This window comes from Mytilus galloprovincialis, chromosome 1 (assembly GCF_965363235.1).
Source record: "Mytilus galloprovincialis chromosome 1, xbMytGall1.hap1.1, whole genome shotgun sequence".
Taxonomy (NCBI): domain Eukaryota; kingdom Metazoa; phylum Mollusca; class Bivalvia; order Mytilida; family Mytilidae; genus Mytilus; species Mytilus galloprovincialis.
Genome location: NC_134838.1, coordinates 118567365 through 118584826, shown reverse-complemented (window position 1 = coordinate 118584826; position 17462 = coordinate 118567365). Strand labels below are relative to the sequence as shown.

The 17462-nt window shown below is 31.6% G+C and overlaps 1 protein-coding gene across 7 annotated transcripts in view; it reads right to left on the bottom strand.

Moving 5' to 3' along the window:
* The window catches only part of LOC143054468 (uncharacterized), a 58268-nt gene extending 42013 nt beyond the window's left edge, over positions 1-16255 (bottom strand). For 3 of the 7 annotated variants that reach the window (XM_076227490.1, XM_076227494.1, XM_076227503.1), the window contains exons 1-5: positions 16118-16255; positions 9182-9415; positions 7502-7534; positions 902-1019; positions 415-577 (exon numbers count right to left, since the gene is read on the bottom strand). In XM_076227490.1, coding sequence (XP_076083605.1) covers positions 415-577; positions 902-1019; positions 7502-7534; positions 9182-9361 — 494 coding nt within the window. In that variant the 5' untranslated portion in view covers positions 9362-9415; positions 16118-16255. Of the gene's footprint in view, positions 1-414; positions 578-901; positions 1020-3619; positions 3689-4502; positions 4542-5741; positions 5871-6201; positions 6391-7501; positions 7535-9181; positions 9416-16117 lie in introns of those variants that run through there. The other 4 variants (XM_076227521.1, XM_076227511.1, XM_076227531.1 and 1 more) reach the window with 4 other exon arrangements.
* Between the last annotated feature and the right edge of the window lie 1207 nt (positions 16256-17462).

Below are 17462 nucleotides of genomic sequence, written 5' to 3'. Positions count from 1 at the left end.
AAACTTGCTGTGGAAACATAACAGATGCAGTAACATTGAACCTTTTAATACTGATATAAACAGTCCATATATTATTTCTTGAAAATTAATATTACTTCATAAACATTTTTTGTCATTATCTAAATTCAATAAAAGGAAAGGGTACCTACATGTATCAGAGGCATAAAATACTCCTTTAACAAATAGATTGCGTTTTAGTATAATATATCCAAAATGTTCTCTGCAGCACATGTTACATATTGTATTGTTTCCCACTTAAAGAACAAAACCCTCTCCTCAAAAAGATCATACGCTTTGGTTTATTACTGATATCACAAAAATATTTTTTCACTAATTTTATTGGTTGACCTTCACTGTTTGAGTTTTTTTAAATGCATATTATCACAGACACAGTCTTTCATATTATGTACTCACATAACATTAACACGTTTTTGCCCCATTTCAAATAACTGCCTTCTGAGATCATTTAGAGATTTTTGATTCCTTTCCTCCTGAGCTCGAAGTTCTGCTAACAAATCTGCAGAATTGTCTTTTCCTGGCACTCTTTGACCAAGTTGTTCTAACCGTCTTCGTATATCTATCATAAATATCAATGTAAAACTATCAGAAAAATAACTTGCTTTTTTTTACCAATTGTCTGCTAATTCTTTTACTATATTATATACAATGTATAGCATTTCATTTAGCAAGATAAAACTTCCCCAAACTGTACAGATTTCCTTTTTCATTGTTAAGTTATCTCTTGAATAGGAACATATACCCAAATTTAACTGCTTTTACAAACTAAAAAATAAAAGCTAAATAGAAACTTGAACTCACACAACTTATGGATGCAGAAGGCTCACAGGTGAATTTGTGAACAAGAAAATTATAAAGAAAGCTTAATTTTTTTTCACTTCACCTTCTCTCTGTTTTTCCAGATCTCTATTTTTAATCTGTAAATATTCCATCTGTCTGCCATGGTTCTCTGCCAACTGCCGAAGCTGAGCTTCTTGGTTTGGATTATAATGTGGATAGTCCTGAAATTTAAAGTTATTTCACATTACTAACGATTTGGGCTCAAATTGGGTTCCATGTTTTCAACGGTTTCCATGCAAATCGTGATCTCAAAAAAGCCTTTTATGGGATGGGTTGTTTTTTTGTGGACACTAAGAAAATCTGGATTTCTGAAATCAAATGTTTTTGAACCTATTCAATACAATACAGCCACTTCTTTCATTGTTCTTGTAGCATTAATGGTTCTGGTAATATGTCTATCTGTCAATCTGTTAACAAAAAACTTTGGTAAATTCAGAAATATTTGCATTGTTTTTGTTATTTGCAATAACAAAAACTCACATTTATAAATTTTTATTTTATTATTTATGTTCATGATTGTTTCCTGAAATAGCTAAATTAAATCTAGACATGTTTGTCTATGTTCAAAAATTGCAATAGAAGATGTAAGCAAAAAAATGTTTGTCTATGTTCAAAAATTGCAATAGAAGATGTAAGCAAAATCTCCTGAATTTTTTAAAACCCATAATAAAATTATTGTCTTAAGAGTAAACGATAAACTTTGATTAAAATTTATATTTGTAATTTTATACAAACAATAAATTTAAAGAAAACAATTAAGTAACAAAAGAATGTCAGAATTACAATCCTATCTTAAAATGGTTTTATAATTTTGACAACCAAGAAACATATCCACTATTTTTTGTTTGTAAAGAAACAAATATTCTGTGGATATGATATCAAGTTTTGTAACATGTTGTATTCAATTCAATTTTGTATTACAATCAACTTTGATTGACTTTTCCATAGATATTAGAAGACAGTAAATCCAAACAGTTTGAGCTTAGTAGTTAGTACTTAGTATATAGTCAACAAGTACTATCTGCACTGATTTACAAGCCTTTTTAAAACACCTAAGCCATTTCCTAGACTGTACAAATATCTAGTTTAAAGAATTGGGATTTGGAAAATGGTGTCAAAATATTTTAAACATTTAATTTTACAAAGATCCATGACAAATCATTTTGAACTTTTAATTTAACAATTTAACAAAATTCAATGATAAAATATTTTTGTACTTTTTATTTAAAAAAAAAAGATCCATGACCAAACACAATAAATTGTTTTACTGATCTATGATAAATCATATGCATTTTTGGCCTCAAAATTTGTCTATAAAGTAAGAAGTTTTCAAACTTTGGATTGATTACTTATACTTAGCTTTCTTGATTTATGTGAAGTGGTGAATACAACAAATTACAATTTAGGATCAAAATAAATAAATGACACCCTGTCTGACACAAAGAAATCTATCATCTCTTACATTACTCATTAATATCTTAGGAACAGGCTATTTCAATAAAACTCATTATCAGAAATGGCAAAATCAAATATATTTGATAGATATCGGACTTTAATTTGACAATAGTAAAAACTTTATATAATAAATCATCTGTCAACTTGGAGCATGTACTGTATACCTTAAATATTCAACACTTCTTATACCTCTTTTGGGTACTTTATAAAACAAATTCTATGGTAGTGTAGAAACTTTTAACTTTGTATAAAAGGGGATACGTGTACTTGTTCACGTACAAATGTATAAATAATAGTTAGAAATAACTCTAATGCAGAAATAACCAATACATGTAATCCAAAAAACTACTTGGGACACACAGAATAATAAATTCAGATTGTAAAATCAAACTTGAAATCAAATCTTCTACAAAATTAATTGACTTTTTTTTTTAAGTCATTACAAAACCTAAATATTTAAAAGGATTTCATCAATTTGAATGCAAGACAATAATATAATGTTGTTTTTTTTATTTTATTTCTCAATACAATGCCACACCAATGACTGCACGTGCTCTCCATTACATTACTATAATGTGTAGTTTTCAAATTTTAAATGCAAAACAGACCATAAATTAATGGAATTTGCAATTTTCTGGTTTTTAGCATTAATCTGTAATTATAAAAATCTTTTATTTTTTGGCTGTAGTTTTATAGGGTTGTAAAAATTTGACAGGAAACACATGTCAACAAATGAAGTGGAGAACAAAATGAGCTTTGGTCAAAGCTTTTACACCCAAATAAAACCACAAAAAGAAGCAACACATTCTTAAAACGAAATTTCATGTATTTTTCAACAAGAAGGTACTACTCCAAATTGAATGTACAATAGGCAACTGAAGGGTATAAAGATAATCAGGTTACTGAATTTTTTTCAAAACCTAGGGTATACAACATTTAAAAACAATTCTTTATATAAGTTTGTATATATACATGATAACAAATGAAATCTGTTTCTGCAGTGCATAACTCAACATGGTTCATATATCTATATTTACATAATAAAACAAAAATACTAAAAAAAACTTCATATTAACAACTAATAAAAAAATCTAATTGACACACAAACTATCCTAATCATACATTCTATTATAATTAATTGACACCACTGTATAAAATGTGCTTCTTCTGTTATTTCAAACACTCGCACCATTGTTAATAATATCATAACACCATAAATTTGTATCACACCAAGTCTTTAAATGTATGACTATTAGAAACAAAGCAGTCATAAATTCAAGGACAGTTTATCTCAGCGAGTACCCACCGATTTGATTCTAAGCTCTAATGCTTGAGTACCTATATCTTGAGTTCCTAATCTCCCAAACTGCTTACTCTGTGAAAAATATCATGAGTAACACTAGTATTAATTATTGTTTTTTTTAAAGAATTTAAATCATTTCTCGTCGTCAATATTCCAAGTACTCAGAACTAGATTTAGACTGCAACTACTCAAAGGTTTTAAAAGTTAATTCCTAAATCCTAAAGTCCATATGTGGTGTCCACTGATTGGAAGTACAGGCTTTGCAATTGACAATTTTCTCACTTTATAATAAGTGTCAGAAACATTTTTATTCATTAAAACTTCAAATTTAGGGCCCAAGATAAAAAAAAACAAAAAAAAAACATAATAAATGGTAAGACAAATACTATACTTGAAAATATCTGTTTCATACATACTTTCAAAGTAGATATTAGCCTTCCAGGAAATTACATTCTAATATTATTATCAGATATTGGAGATATCTTTTCCACATTCCTTGTTGGAGATGGAAACTAACTTATCCAGGAAAATGTTACCTCAATACAGAATACGAAATAAGAGATGTTTGCTTTGATAGAGGGACATAACTCACCTTTCCATGCCCATGCATACTTATGCTGGTACATATATCAGATATATGATACCCTCCCTAGAGGAAGATAGCTTAATTCTACTTGGAAAATGTATATGCATGCTAGTGTCAAATAAAGGGGAGCCTTTCTAAGGGTAGACATATAACCTCCACATAAAAATGTATGCACAGTGACATACTTGTTTCTGACTCAAAGAGATCCTTCCGGGAGGAAGATAACTCACCGCTCCAGGTAAATGTATACCAATGCTAGTATCTGACATGAGAAATCCTTAATAGGGCCAGAAAACTCACCTCTCCAGGTAAATGTATACTCATGCTAGTATCTGACATGAGAAATCCTTAATAGGGGCAGATAACTCACCTCTCCAGGTAATTGTATACTCATGCTAGTATCTGACATGGGAAATACTTCATAGGGGCAGACAACTCACTTCTCCAGGTAAATGTATACTCATGCTTGTATCTGACATAAGAAATTCTTCATAGGGGCAGATAACTCACCTCGCCAGGTAGATGTATACTCATGCTAGTATCAGACATAAGAAATCCTTCTTCGAGCAGATAACAAATCTCTCCAGGTAAATGTAAACTCATGATAGTATCTGCCATTATAGATCCTTCCTGGGGGCAGATAACTCAATGCTCAAGGTAAATGCATACTCATGCTTCATTGCTTGTATCAGACATAAGAAATCCTTCTTTGAGCAGATAACTCCTCTCTCCAGGTAGATTCATACTCATGCTAGTATCTGACACGAGAAATCCTTCATAAGGGCAAATAACTCACCTCTCAAGGTAAATGTATACTCATGCTAGTATCTGACATGGGAAATACTTCATAGGGGCAGACAACTCACTTCTCCAGGTAAATGTATTCTCATGCTTGTATCTGACATAAGAAATTCTTCATGGGGCAGATAACTCACCTCGCCAGGTAGATGTATACTCATGCTAGTATCAGACATAAGAAATCCTCCTTCGAGCAGATATCAAATCTCTCCAGGTAAATGTAAACTCATGATAGTATCTGCCATTATAGATCCTTCCTGGGGGCAGATAACTCAATGCTCAAGGTAAATGCATACTCATGCTTGTATCAGACATAAGAAATCCTTCTTCGAGCAGATAACTCTTCTCTCCATACTCATGCTAGTATCTGACACGAGAAATCCTTCATAAGGGCAAATAACTCACCTCTAAAGGTAAACATATACTCATGGAAGTATCTGACATAAGATATCTTTCATGACTCACCTCTCAAGTTAAATGTATACCCATGCTAGTATCTGACATGAGAAATCTTTCCTCTAGGCAGATAACTCACCTCTCCTGGTAAATGTATACTCATGCTTGTATCTGACATGAGAAATCCTTAATAGGGGCAGATAACTCCTCACCAGGTAAATGTATACTCATGCTTGTATCTGCCATGAGAAATCCTTAATAGGGGCAGATAACTCCTCACCAGGTAAATGTATACTCATGCTTGTATCTGACATGAGAAATCATTAATAGGGGCAGATAACTCACCTCCCCAGGTAAATGTATACTCATGCTTGTATCAGACATGGGGGATATGTTTTCAACCTCCCGTACTGGAGGTGGTAGAGGACCTCCATAGCCTACTGTTCTGTCTTCTTGATCTTTAAGTCTTTCGTACTGAAATATAATGATGATAGTCGCAGATAGATAGTCTAAATATTCAATGCAGGAAAAAATAATAGATGGTCAATAAAAATTCAACGCTTTTGTCCTGAACTAAATATATTTTTAAATATAACAGATTTATATAATAAAAAATATTTGAAAAAAAATAATGTTTTATATTACAAAAAAGAAATAGTTGAATAGAATTTCTTTGCATCAAACACTTGTTATAATTGAAAAAAAGATATCAAGTTTACGAAATATAGGAGACAAAAAAATAGTCTAGTTATTTCATTTGCTTATGGTAAATGGAAAACTTTCTGACAATTCTTAAAATCCTCACCTCTATCTGAAGATCTCTGACTTCAGGGTGTCTTGACAAGGGGAGACGACTCCTTGTTCTCCTTGGACTTCTGGGACTATCTCCAAGCTTTCTCTCTGTATCTTCTAAATTGTCCAGAAGTAGACGCTCTTCCAAGTTTCTAATATCTCGCAACTTTTCCCTCTTGTCTTTAAAGGCTTTAAGTTGATTTACCTTGTTAAAGTGTATATACAAAGCTTACTAAATAATTTGTTGACAATGTTTGGAACACACATGAATAAAATTTGGAATTCACATGAAAATGTTCTTGTTGAGAGCTTTTTTTCCATGAACTTCTTTGAAACCAATTATCAATATATATTAATGAATTTAAAATTAATAATTAAACTAGAAAACAAATTATTTTTTAGCATATTTTCTAAATGAATTTAATAAAAAAAACATATTCAAAAACTATTTTCAAATTTAATCTTCAAGAAAACCAAATCAAGAGTAAAACAATCACAATGCATGAAAAAGTGCTGTTATTTCATAAGCTTTGTATATTCTTTCTAGCTAAGACTTTTACAATACAATACATGCAGTCTTATATAAAATGTATATAAATAAAAGTAAGTATTGTTACAATAGACCTTCTTCAATACCTTATATATTTGTAATGAGAACAAAAAGGCTATGAAACAGGAATTTTAAATTATGAATTATGATGAAGTGTGAAGTTGATCCAAATTTCTTTTGAGGAGAGTAGAAAAAAAAATCATAAATATCATCTCATTTTCATATCATAAAACATTATTTAGAAAAAATATTTGAATTACAGAATAGCTTTTTTATCACAAAGTAAAATATATATTTTGTAATTTTACATGGTACAATTATCATCATCATCAAACCAGATTGTCCCCATTCCATAATGTACAGTACTGAATATACTAATGAGTTTTATAAAACTCCTACAAATCGTAGCATTCTATAATAGTTGACAAGACACAGCATTGTTGTTATTTACATTGTACAAGTAGCAGAAATAACACATAAGTGCACCGCAGAAACAGATTTTTTGTTACACACAATAGTCAACCTTTCAATATGAAAAGCAAAAACTTTCAAAAATATAAATATTTTGTTCTTTTTAAGTACAAAATTGTACATGTAAAAACAAAAACTGTAAATAAACTAACACTTCAAGTAAATAAGGGTAAAAATTGCTACACTCATTTCTGATGTTAAATAAAATCCATTTCTGGTAAATAAAGCTTTGTGAATACAATATGCATCAACTACCATGCAGAGAACCAAATACCAACACACAGACACTCACCTTCTTGCTGACTATCGCACTACCTTCTAAAGGCTGCAAGTACAGTATGCACAAAATATAAACTTTGGGCTCTGGAGTTGAATTTCAAATATATGCAGCAGAGGGATAAAAGTTGCTAATGAACATCACTTTTAAAGTACTAAGGATTTTCTTATTCCATGCATAGATTACCATACCCGTATTTGGTACAACTATTTGGAATTTTTGGTTCTCAATGCTCTTCAAATTTGTACTCATTTTGCTTTATAACTATTTTGAAATTAGAGTCACTGATGAGCCTATGTAGACGAAACACATATAAAATGGATATGTCAACTAGTTGCTAGTGAACATCCCTTTTAAAGTTCTAAAGATTTTCTTATTCCATGCATAGATTACATTTTGTACCTTACCCATATTTAGTACAACTATTTGGAATTTTTGGTTCTCAATGCTCTTAAAATTTGTACTCGATTGGCTTTATAACAATTTTGATATGAGGGTCACTGAAGAGTCTTATGGAGACAAAATGTGTATCTGGTGTAATAAATCATAAGCCTGGTACCTTTGGTAACTATTTAAGTAAGTTTGGGAATGAATGTTACAGATTCAATGAGTGGAGGGAGGAAGAAACTTTTGATGCCAATCAATCAATTTTTTTTCATTCTAGGGTGTACCTGCCTGACTTCACTTCTTTTTTATTTAATTTGTTCTCACTATAGTCCTCATAGCAGCAAAACTTTACTGCTTTGATAAGGGAAAGAACTCATTTCAAAATGCAATTTACAGTCAAACTCAATATGATTTGTCCAGTTTGGTCACTTTGGTGTTGTCTGTTGTGTGATAATGGGTATACATTTCACTGGAATCAAATGACCAGTATTTGAGGAGATTTATGTGGAAGAAAGGCATTATAGAGAGGTCAATGAGTTAAGGAAACAAAGTGTCAATAACTTTTAATACAATAAACAAAAAGAGACACAACAATCACATTATATGGTACCAACACCAACGGCTAAGTCTATTTAGCTAAAAATATTAAATCCAACATTTTTCTTCAGTCAATGCTACTGTTATCATCAAGAAGCTTCTATTCTAGTTTCAAATCCTTGGTTTGACAGAGTTACTGATGTTTTAAAAAAAAAAATATCAGTAAAACAAGGAAAAAAATCCAAAATTTAGCTATACTCATAATACTGTATGTAGATACTGTCTGTTTGTTTTTTTTTTGGCTTTTTTTTTTTTATCATAACGCGGATTCTTTCCAAGTATCATAAAATTACATCATTCAAGGTTTGACAAATAAGATTTTTTAAAAACTTTAACCACAAACTGAACCTTAATTTTTGTTGATGCTGTCGATGATGGAATGTAGGATCACTATATCATGCTTCTACCAACCAAGTTAATTCTTTACTATGAAATATTTTTATAATAGATTCCATCAGGGTCACCAAAAGGCAGAGTACTTTGTTAGAATAATAATCCCAGATTGTCTTAATCTTAAAAAGAGTTATTGAAAGACAAAATAAATACTGTCAAAGTGTGTTGAATTAACTTAGATCAGCCAAAGATCATGATAGCAATACATCTATCAGAAACAGGATTACCCAAAAGCAAACATACAGATATGGGTAATCAAACTTAACCCCACTCTGTGTGACGGGGGTAAAGAAAACAAAACAAATAAAAGTACATTACCCTGTCGTCTGGGGACAATGGTCTCTGTCTTGGTGTGTCTGCTGAATATAGTCCTTTTCTTAACAATAAATTATCTGGATCACCTAAACTTCCTCCAACACAAAACTTTCTCTTGTGTTTTTGTAAAAGTCCAACAGTTCCAAATGTCATGTGACAGTCTGAACACTTAAATGCATCCATTTTTATAATTTGATCAGCAACAACTGTTATAATCTGAGTGCATGATTATTTCACCTAAAAAATAACAAGTCCATATAAATTACAACTTTTCTTTCTACATATATAAACACATGTGCAGGTCACCAACAAAGTAACGTACACAAACAATATTCTATGACTTATTTTTTGCAACATCAAACTGCTATTAATGGGAAAAGATGTATTTTTCAAGTGATTTTAATTATTAGCTTGAAAACGAGTACATGGACCCTTTAAATTTTAAAATGACATTTGACTTGATACTGTATACAGATAAAATATTCCAATTTTCATGAAGAAATCACTGATGAGGTTTTTCTAAATAAGATAAATACTGTACATGTGGATTCATTATAGTTTGTAAAATATCAATTCCTGTGGATTTCTAGGGTAAAGGTGAACCACAAACTCAAATGTTTTAATCAAATGTTAAACAAAATTCAAATGTTCTATAGGATTGTAGACAGACTTTGGGACACCACAAAATAAAATATCCACCAAAATATAATGTTTCCTCAAATCTTTGAAAATTGATACATGTACCAATAAAAAATAAATGAATCCAAAAGTTTACAGTAAAAATTGATACATGTACCAATAAAAAATAAATGAATCCAAAAGTTTACAGTAAAAATTGATACATGTACCAATAAAAAATAAATGAATCCAAAAGTTTACAGTAAAAATTGCAAGTTTTTTTACAGTATCATAAAAATTTAATAAAAATTCTTTATTTTCATAGAATTGTTACATAAATGAAGATATTCTGAATCTTTTAACAAAAAGCTGCATGTGTTATTCTTTTGAACTAAAGTTTAAGAAGTTTAAGGAGGTCTTTTCAAAGAATAGAAATGTCCAAGAAATTGAAATTTTAGGTAAATGGTTAAGAACAAAAACTTCTTAATTATAAATAATAGTACTAAAATATACAAAATATTTTGCAATGAACTACATGTACCAATAATAAAATTTGAAAATTAGAATTTATATATTTGTAGATATTGTAATGTCAAATCAATTTTATTATTTATAGTAGTGTTAAAATGTGATTTTATGTTTAAAAGATGGATTTAATATTTAAAAGATTTATTCAATATTTAATGTTATATATGATATGTTAACGGTTAAATGTTTCAACAAAATATTCTTTATTTACAAATGGATCACAAAGTTTCTCTCTCAAACATCGAGAAAATGTTTGCAATAAACTTAATTTATATGTGCAAGTCACAAATATTTCTTTCATGTCTTAACAATTTATATATATTTCTTTCATAACATAAACATATACAGCCTTACAGGATAGGACCTCGAGATGTTTGTTGTATAAATATATTACTAAGTTAAATTTCATTGAATATTTAAAACTTTTCAAGAGTAAATAAAAAACGAGAAAATAAGTTCAGATGAAACTCATTCAAATTCATACATCCATGTTTAAAGTCATAGCAACAATTCATTCTAGAATTATTACCATTTCTAAATGTGTATTGACTCCGTTCAGTTATGTGTATTTAGTATAGAAATCATAGTAAATGTTCTTTTCTATATCGATGTATGTACTTGAATGCACACCTTTGTTCCCCCATAATAAAAACACAAAGGTGAAAGGATTCATATATTATATGTCTGAAATCAATTGACGATAGTATATATAAGAAATCTTATACTTTTATAGGCATATATAATGCTCTATGATGTCATATGAATTACTTCTGTTTGAATTTGTCTCAACATGAAATCATACAAAAAACTTTGAAATCTTTCATCTTTTACAAAACATACTGTTTTTTTTTTTATTTGAAGTACTTTGAAATATTCAAATGTTTTAAAAATATTCAGTATAACTTTGATTAAACATTAAAGGGACAATCTACATCTGAGAATTTTGTTCAGCAACAATCTTTGATACCTTGGGCTCCATAAAGTTAATGCTTTTCATTTATATAAATTTTACCCACATTCTTTTTTTTCAAATGCAAGATATCTTTTTAACTAAGTTATATAGTTTTGAAGGAAAAATGTTTATGTGTATGTGAAATATGTCTTTCCAAATTTATCAAAGTTTTTGATAACAAAAAAATTAAAAACATTAACAAGGAATTATCTAACCCTTCTACATTTGTAAATTGGGTTTGTTTTCATCTTACATTTCATATGAATTTTCAAGCAATTGAAATTATTCAAGATTCAAATAATTCCTTGTTTAAATTAAATTTGGGTTTCATCAACAAGTCTACAGGTCATCTCAATATTTAAAACAAGATGTGGTATAAAACTGGACATCAGCCATAATCCCAGGAAAAGATAATATATGGTGCATTAAGTGTACTTGTTTCCCCAAAGACATTTAGAAGAGTAACCTGAATACAGTTTTATCGGTTGACTATATTCCTATAGTTATCAATAGTGAGGTTTTGAGAATCTCTATGGTTTTATCTCAAAAATAGATTTTTTTTATTATTAACAAGATATATATATATTAGATTGTTGGTTTTCCTGTTCAAATGGTTTTATACTAGTCATTTTTGGGGCCCTTTTTAGCTTGATGTTTTGTGTGAGCCAAGGCTCCTGGCTCCATGTTGAAGACTGTCCTTTAACCTATAATGGTTTACTTTTATAAATTGTGACTTGAATGGAAAGTTGTCTCGTTGGCACTCATACCACATCTACTTATAATATATATTTTAACCTCAGTCCTGGGGTAAAAATGTTTTAGCAAAATGATGTTGAAAAGACCTACCAATACAAGGTTTCTATTGTAAAAAAAAATGTGTAGCGTTTCTAGCTGCTAGTATTGAAAACTGAAAACGAATAACAATCTGATAACAGTCCCCTAAAATTCCATTATATTGACAACAATCTTGACAATGTGAGAGAAAAACAAACAGACATAATAGGTACTAAGTGGTTTCAATTTTTAACAACATTGACCATACACTAGCATTCCAGTAAATCAAGATAGATGACTTTCACATTCATGCATTTTTTGAACATTTAAAATGTTAATGGATCACAGTATGAGTTGATTGTATATGTATACCATTTACATTGGGACAACCAGAATAGTTCATTCAAAATATAAAAAAATAAAAAATGAGTTTACAATCATGTAATCTGTTGATCCCTCAATGATACACACATTAAGTAGGAAGTTGTCAAAATAAAAATTAAAATAGGCTTCCCAGAAAACAATTTTATTTGGACTAGATATGATCTTACCACTGTACCTGTAAACAAATGTAACCAGAGAGCATGATTCTTCTTATAAAATCATCTGGTCTCCACCGGGACCTCTGTGTTACAAGTCAGTGTGTATACCAAATGTAACCAGAGAGCATGATTCTTCTTATAAAATCATCTGGTCTCCACCAGGACCTCTGTGTTACAAGTCAGTGTGTATACCAAATGTAACCAGAGAGCATGATTCTTCTTATAAAATCATCTGGTCTCCACCTCTGTGTTACAAGGCAGTGTGTATACCAAATATAACCAGAGAGCATGATTCTTCTTATAAAATCATCTGGTCTCCACCTCTGTGTTACAAGGCAGTGTGTATACCAAATGTAACCAGAGAGCATGATTCTTCTTATAAAATCATCTGGTCTCCACCAGGACCTCTGTGTTACAAGGCAGTGTGTATACCAAATGTAACCAGAGAGCATGATTCTTCTTATAAAATCATCTGGTCTCCACCAGGACCTCTGTGTTACAAGGCAGTGTGTATACCAAATGTAACCAGAGAGCATGATTCTTCTTATAAAATCATCTGGTCTCCACCAGGACCTCTGTGTTACAAGGCAGTGTGTATACCAAATGTAACCAGAGAGCATGATTCTTCTTATAAAATCATCTGGTCTCCACCTCTGTGTTACAAGTCAGTGTGTATACCAAATGTAACCAGAGAGCATGATTCTTCTTATAAAATCATCTGGTCTCCACCTCTGTGTTACAAGGCAGTGTGTATACCAAATATAACCAGAGAGCATGATTCTTCTTATAAAATCATCTGGTCTCCACCTCTGTGTTACAAGGCAGTGTGTATACCAAATGTAACCAGAGAGCATGATTCTTCTTATAAAATCATCTGGTCTCCACCAGGACCTCTGTGTTACAAGGCAGTGTGTATACCAAATGTAACCAGAGAGCATGATTCTTCTTATAAAATCATCTGGTCTCCACCAGGACCTCTGTGTTACAAGGCAGTGTGTATACCAAATGTAACCAGAGAGCATGATTCTTCTTATAAAATCATCTGGTCTCCACCAGGACCTCTGTGTTACAAGGCAGTGTGTATACCAAATGTAACCAGAGAGCATGATTCTTCTTATAAAATCATCTGGTCTCCACCAGGACCTCTGTGTTACAAGGCAGTGTGTATACCAAATGTAACCAGAGAGCATGATTCTTCTTATAAAATCATCTGGTCTCCACCAGGACCTCTGTGTTACAAGGCAGTGTGTATACCAAATGTAACCAGAGAGCATGATTCTTCTTATAAAATCATCTGGTCTCCACCTCTGTGTTACAAGGCAGTGTGTATACCAAATATAACCAGAGAGCATGATTCTTCTTATAAAATCATCTGGTCTCCACCTCTGTGTTACAAGGCAGTGTGTATACCAAATGTAACCAGAGAGCATGATTCTTCTTATAAAATCATCTGGTCTCCACCAGGACCTCTGTGTTACAAGGCAGTGTGTATACCAAATGTAACCAGAGAGCATGATTCTTCTTATAAAATCATCTGGTCTCCACCAGGACCTCTGTGTTACAAGGCAGTGTGTATACCAAATGTAACCAGAGAGCATGATTCTTCTTATAAAATCATCTGGTCTCCACCAGGACCTCTGTGTTACAAGGCAGTGTGTATACCAAATGTAACCAGAGAGCATGATTCTTCTTATAAAATCATCTGGTCTCCACCAGGACCTCTGTGTTACAAGGCAGTGTGTATACCAAATGTAACCAGAGAGCATGATTCTTCTTATAAAATCATCTGGTCTCCACCAGGACCTCTGTGTTACAAGGCAGTGTGTATACCAAATGTAACCAGAGAGCATGATTCTTCTTATAAAATCATCTGGTCTCCACCAGGACCTCTGTGTTACAAGGCAGTGTGTATACCAAATGTAACCAGAGAGCATGATTCTTCTTATAAAATCATCTGGTCTCCACCTCTGTGTTACAAGGCAGTGTGTATACCAAATGTAACCAGAGAGCATGATTCTTCTTATAAAATCATCTGGTCTCCACCAGGACCTCTGTGTTACAAGGCAGTGTGTATACCAAAAAAGCTAAAGAAGTATTTCCCTAGCTCAACCGCTAACAGCTGGCTAAGTATCTACTACATATAGCTAGGGAAGAAATCCTGTCACACTTCCCCCACCTCAAGAGTCATTATACTTTATAATGATGATACATTGTATATCCATTTTTATATTTAAACTTCCCTGAGACATGTGGGAAGGCAATACTAACTTGGGCCTTGTGGGTTTTTATAGTTGGGCGCCAATGTAACCGGAGTCTGGCATAGAGCATGGTTCTACTTAAAAAGTCATCTCAATTCAAAGCTTTGATTACAGTCGGCATGTTACATAACAAATAAATCTAGTCTCCACCGGGACTCAAACCCAGGACCTCTGTGATACAAGGCAGTTTGTATACCAACTGAGCTAAAGAAGTTCTTCAATATTGTTCTGCTATTATAATAGCTTCTTGTATATATTAATATAAATAGTTATTGTAACATTCCTGTCTTGTCATGTGCACAATTTATTTTGTATACTATGTATTATTATTTCATTCTTTGTACCAATGTGTATACAGTGGTTTTAAAGAATAAAATTATCTTGTCTTGTCTTGTAACTCTTGTTTGTTTTGTGTGTTAAAGTTGTAGGCTTACTGTTGAGTTATCAGCTGGCTAAGTGTCTACTATAGTCATAACATGTCTATGGAAACTCACGGGGGGTAACTTCAATATTTTTTTGGTAGGGGTGTGCCATTTTTGCCTTAAAAAACGTACCCATTTTAATATAACATTCACTGAAATTCAGTACCTATAGTTATATAAATATTTAAGAAAGAATGACCTATACTTATATACAATATTTAAAATATGACCCATGCTTATATAAGCACTAACTCATCATCACTCATAATTCATAAATATACCAGCTACCCTTAAGTTTTTATATATGAATTGACATCGTTTGGTGCACATATATTTTATCGTTATATATACGCATGGATTCTCAATAGCATATTTATATATGATATGTAGATCATACCCCAAATCAATATACAGTGATCAAACGTAAATGCATTTTAATATAGGATGTCATTAAAAAGGAGGGTCATTTTTATATAAAATCTCGCAAAATTATGACCCATATTTTTGGCACATCCCCGTATACCAAATAATAGGAACTTACCCCCCCCTACCCCCCCCCCGTGTGGAAACTATCCCGTCAGCAGCTGATAACATGTGAAATGAAGTACTGTATGAGAGAAAACACGTTTTAACGATTACTACAAGCCTTAGAGGCAAAGGTTAAATTTCAATGAATTTGAAAACAGAGCTCCATAAACCTTAACTTTTAATATTTTTTTATATATAAGATTTTGGGGTTGCATTTGCAAGTTAAAAAGTTTCGTGAACAGCAACAGGTGAAAACTGAGACAGGAAATTTTGTCCAATAAGTTTATCTTTGGAATGTTAATCTACAAGTAACTTACCTCAATTTGAAAAGAAATGTCAGCGTGTAAATCAACGAAGTAAATTACTATCATGTCATCTTTCTACTTTCGAACGCCAAAGATTTCTATTAAAACGACGCACGCAGCTTTCGTTTTTGTTGTAACCGCGGAGACGTTGACATTTCCGGTGAAAACAAATACACGTGCTTGGTCAAAGGGAGACGAATCCTTTCGACAGCAAGTAGTGTAGTGCAATGACAGTCGGTTTTTAATAAAATTTAGATACAAAATTTATGATTACGGTTAACTTTTAGAGACTTTATATGTCTGAGAAAAAAACCTACCTTTATTTACTATTCATAGTGCAAATTATAATGACTTTTTCTCAGATCTAAATTGTCAGGAATTTTATTTATTGTTTTAGGCAAGGACGTATAACTAACATACGTCCTTGTTTTAGGCAAAATATCATTTGCATGAAAGAAAATGTGAAAAATTCTCACTTCTCAATCCCTTCATAGAATTTTTAAATAAGTGAAAACAGCATCTGCATTATGATTTCATGCTGTGTCTGGAATATTGTACCAGCCAAAGCTGTATAATTTACACATGAGATGATCAGAGCTTGACATGGGGTTTGACAAATCTATGAAAAAATCACAATTATTTGTACACTTTAATCTGAACTGCTCCTCTGGGGGTCTTGATTGAGGAATAATTTTGTTTGTTATTGTTGAAAACCTTACATTGATCATGTAACTCTTGTTTGTTTTGTGTGTTAAAGTTGAAAGGTTGCTGTTGGGTTGGCCTGAGCTATCAGCGGTACATTGATATTAACCAAACTCAACCTGGAAATCATGGGTATTCGGTCGTTCCGGCCCAAAGTCGATTTTGTTCACATTAATCAAGACATTTTCTTTGATATCTTTAAGCAGAGAGAACTTGCTTTTGCTAAGGTCTTTCCATATTTATGAAATGTCAAATTTAATTTCTTACTGAAGAATTATATATAGACAATACGGTAATAGTGCATTGACTTGACATATCAACGATATAAGGATGAGGCTTAGAAACGGGAAAATGCAGGTCAGTGACTGTATATCAAATAGAAATATACAGTCAACGCATTTTGATAGCTCAAATAGAATGAGTGCAGTATAAATCATATTTAAGAACCACAACAATAACCTATAATTTGTAAATTCATTGTTTGCCTATTTGTAGATTTGCTTGCATTGTCAGTGCATGAACATTTGAGTAATATTATTTTCACACAGAGGAACATGGTCTATCTCTGCACTTTGTCTGATATTTTGAGACAAGAATATATTTATCAAAATTTCATTTACTGTCCACCAAATACCAAATATAACTGCTGAAAATA